The sequence below is a fragment of the Balaenoptera ricei genome, chromosome X (genome assembly GCF_028023285.1).
Source record: "Balaenoptera ricei isolate mBalRic1 chromosome X, mBalRic1.hap2, whole genome shotgun sequence".
Taxonomy (NCBI): Eukaryota; Metazoa; Chordata; class Mammalia; order Artiodactyla; family Balaenopteridae; genus Balaenoptera; species Balaenoptera ricei.
The window spans coordinates 112,756,388-112,760,252 of NC_082660.1; the positions used below are offsets into that span (position 1 = coordinate 112,756,388).

Genomic DNA, 3,865 nt, shown 5'->3' on the forward strand with positions numbered 1-3,865 from the left:
TCTTTCAAAACTAATTTTGTAAAAAACAAAATATTTTAAAGGAATCTTCAAATTTAAGTATTTGCAGGTGGAAATACTAAATTCCAGTGCCATCTAAAATGTATACATTTTCCTTTATCTTCTGGTATCACATATGGAAAGTTTATGAATGGATAAGCACCATGGCCTGACCTAGAAATGAATTAGGGCAAATTTTATGGTAAAAAGGCAGGAAAACAACAATATTCCATACTATTTAAGAGTAAAATATTTACTCTTATTTATGCATTTACTTATTTTTTCATAGCCTTGAACTTTAGGTCTCCAGAGGCAAATACATTCATTCAGTAAATATTTACTGACTGACTATGATTTGCTAGGCATTAGTGGAGAAATGTGAGAATATAAAGACACATTCTCTGCTCTTAAGACACTTATAACTGAGGTGGAGACACATACATGCACACAAATACATTTTACTGCTATATAACAACAACTATATAAACCTGTTAAAACAATCTCTGTAAACAAAAACTGCTTTCTTTCCTGTATTTCTTAACTCCCTTTTAGTACCACTCAGTATATTACTCAGTTGGTTCAGATTTGCAATTGAACAGCATGTAGGAAGGGCCAGTCTCCCTTCTCACTTCCAATATTCTCACATATGGAGAAGTACAACCTGTTTTCCTAACAATCCATGCTTTGTATTTGTCTATGCTCCAAAGTATCGATACTTTTCTTCAACCTAATCCCATTTACTTTTATTTTCCACCCCATCTTCTTGAAATAAACTTCCTGTGTCCTTGATAATTGTATATTATTATATTGAGGGTCATAACATCACTACTTTTTAACAACATATTTATTCGACTTTAGGTAAGAATCTTTGAAATTGACAAAATTAAATCTTAATAAATTGGACTTTACAAATTAAGAATCTTTTTCAGAAGGAGTTGGGACGGGCTCATTTTCCTTTTTTGCAGTTTTTTCCTGTGACTTTAACTGTTAAGCAGAATTAGAAAATTTAAGTATGTTCAAATATAATATTTGGTATTGAAAACAGCAACAGCAAAAATATCCAGTCTATACCCTGCATCAGTATACATTCTGCCCAGCCTGCAATACGTTCTACATTTTCACACTTGGAATCCGTTTTGAATGACGGCACTGAAACTCTGTGCAAGTTCCTTAACAAACATTCAAATATACTCACAAGTCTTAATAGTACTAAGGCAAGAAGTGAAAAAAATACATATTCACTTATCTATTTAACAACAGGTCAGGAAAACTTAAATAAGGGTTTAAGGAGAAAAAGATTGATTAGGTTTTCAGATTAACTCTGAACATTCAATCAGCAGAACCCCTGCGTTCCTAAAGTGTTCTGACCAAATGAGATTCTGGTACAAAAAACAAGATTGTATAACAACTTTTTTTTCAAAGTGAATGAAGTTTTTAAAAAGCTTGTTTAGCACCAACAACTTACAAACTAAAAACATGAAGACTACAATTTGCAAATGGAATGCTTCCAAAAGCCGGTAATCTAGAACTTGGAATGTATCCTCCCACTGGAACAATGCTATAAAACGACAGCTAGCTTTCCAGAACAGATGTACAAACTGTTTTTAAGAGTGTTCTTAATATACCATCTATCTGCAATGAAAAATAACCAAAACAGCATCATTGTAATACTGGTAACAAAAAAATAATAAAAGAAAAAGAAAATATACATAATTGCAAAACCATGACTGCCTGGCCTTCAAGAGAGAGAATATGTAAATGACTCAAAGAGTGAACAGATCTAAGAATTAGTCAAAATTTTTTGTATAATTCAAAACAATAGTGTTGGACAGGTGTAGAAAAGTATTAAAGCAAAGTTTTGACTGCCTGAAGGACACCTCACTCTCTAGCCCGCCCTCTCTCTTTCTTTCTCTCTTTGCATAACACGCTGAGCAGAGGTAAGTTGGGCCCTTTCCACCTGGAAGATAAAAGCCACACAGAGTAAAAGCACAAACAACAGAGTGAAGGAGGAAAGCGAGAGGGCACTGGAAGGTGTATCTGGGCACTTTGACGACACGGAAGCCAGCCTTAGCTCCAGAGGCCTGCATAGTTCCCGTGGAGGCCGGAAGGGAGAGGCCCCCCAGCGGCGAAGAGCTTCATCTCGGGCCAGTTGTAGCAGTGGGTGTAGAGCGCGTTGGGGAACTCGCCGATGCCACCGAAGTAGTTCACCCACAGGTCATCGTGGTTGAGCCAGCCTCTGCCACAGGTGAGCTTGAGCTTCCTCCCCGCGGGCCCCGGAGAGAAGTGCGGGCTGGCCGAGGCCCTCTCCTCCAGGAACTTCTGCGCGCGGATGTCATAGAAGAGCAGGGAGCCGTGGCCCGTGCCCACGGTGACGATGTGCTGGTAGAAGCTCAGGGAGCGCACACCCGTGCCGCCCTCTCGGGAGCACAGGGGCCGGATGTTCTGGTGACCCTGGCGCAGATCCAGGAAGGAGACGTGGGACTGGGAGCCCACCGCGTACAGGGCCAACTCATCGCAGTAGGTCAGGCACACGTTCTCTCGGCAGCAGGGCAGCCTGATGGACAGCAGCCTGGACAGGTTGCTCCCGGCTTTCCACAGGTGGAAGTAGCCGTCCAGGGACACGGCTCCCAGCTCCTGGTTCCTGCCGCTGAAGGCCAGGGCCCGCACCTTGCGGTTACCGGGGTTGGTGCTGGCCCTGGGGATGGTCTCCACGTCCCTGGGACGGATGTGGGCGTACACGGGGAGGCCCGCGTCGTTGTGCCAGGCGATGCTGCCGTGGGACATGTCGGGGTCCGTCCTCCAGAGCGCCACGGTGCCGTCGCGGGAGCCGCTCACGGCCACCGTGTCGCTCATCCAGGCGATGGCGAAGATCCAGTCCTTGTGGCCGTGGCGGTCGCCCAGGCACACGGGGTCCAGCGTGGGCAGCTGGTAGACGGCCAGGCTGTTGGGGTTCTCGCCCCCGGTGGCCAGAAGCGTCTTGGAAGGATTCAGCTGGATGGCGTGGATGCCGCAGCTCGGCTGGGCGCGGGCCGAGCCGGGCCCGCGGTCCCGCATCAGGGGGATGCGCGTGATCTGGCCCGATTGCACGTCCACCACGAAGAGCGTGTTGCACTTGGTGCCGCACACCACCTGCCTGGCGTTCAGCCACTGCGACGCGAACACCTTGTTGAGCGTGCCCAGCGCCAGCTCGCGCTCCCTCAGCAGCTCGGGCAGCTTCTGCACCGCGTAGCCGCGCAGCTCGCCCTCGAAGCCCGGGAGCCCGGCGCGGCCCCGCGCGCCCACCTCGCGGCCCTTCAGGTAGTGCAGCAGCGAGCGCCGCGCCGCCGGCCGCTTGGGCTTCTTGGGAGGCAGCGGCCCCTCCCCGTCCGCCGCCGCCGCCGCCGCCACCGCCGAGCCCAGCGACGACGAGCCCGCGGCGGCCGCGTCGAGCGCCGGCGCTTTCCGCTTCCTGCTACCTGTTTGCCGCGGGGCCATGGTGGGCGGCGGGCGAGTGGCGGCGGCGGGGACGGCGGCGTCGGCCGGGGGCCGGGGCGGCCGCGGGGCGCGGAGCCAACGGAGCTCGGGGCGCGGCGGCGACGGAGGCGAGGGCGGCCGGGCCGGGCGAGGAGAGGTGGCCGGGGGAGCGGAGCGCAGGCGGCGCGCGGCGGCGAGGGCGGCGGCGGCGCGAATCGAAGCGAGGGAGGGAAGGGCGGCCGGCGGCGCGGCGGGAGCGAAGTCGGTGTGGGACGAGGACGACGCGGGGGGCGAGTGTGAGGGGGCGGAGGCGGCGGGAGGGGCGGGCGGGAGCTGGTGGGAGGGAGGACACGCCGACAGCGGGGATGGATTTGTTGGGCCTGGGATGTGCTGGGGGCCCCGCTCCAGGACCCCG

At 51.8% G+C, this 3,865-nt stretch overlaps 1 protein-coding gene across 1 annotated transcript; it reads right to left on the minus strand.

The window, feature by feature from the left end:
* Positions 1 to 2,064: 2,064 nt before the first annotated feature.
* LOC132357565 (DDB1- and CUL4-associated factor 12-like protein 2) lies at positions 2,065 to 3,471 on the minus strand. Its single transcript, XM_059911139.1, has one exon. It carries the CDS (start codon positions 3,469 to 3,471, stop codon positions 2,065 to 2,067), a length of 1,407 nt encoding a protein of 468 aa, XP_059767122.1.
* Positions 3,472 to 3,865: the final 394 nt, after the last annotated feature.

What these genes read in the sequence shown, in the direction of transcription:
- LOC132357565 (XM_059911139.1), bottom strand. Translation starts at nt 3,471, where the DNA reads ATGGCCCCGCGGCAAACAGGTAGCAGGAAGCGGAAAGCGCCGGCGCTC.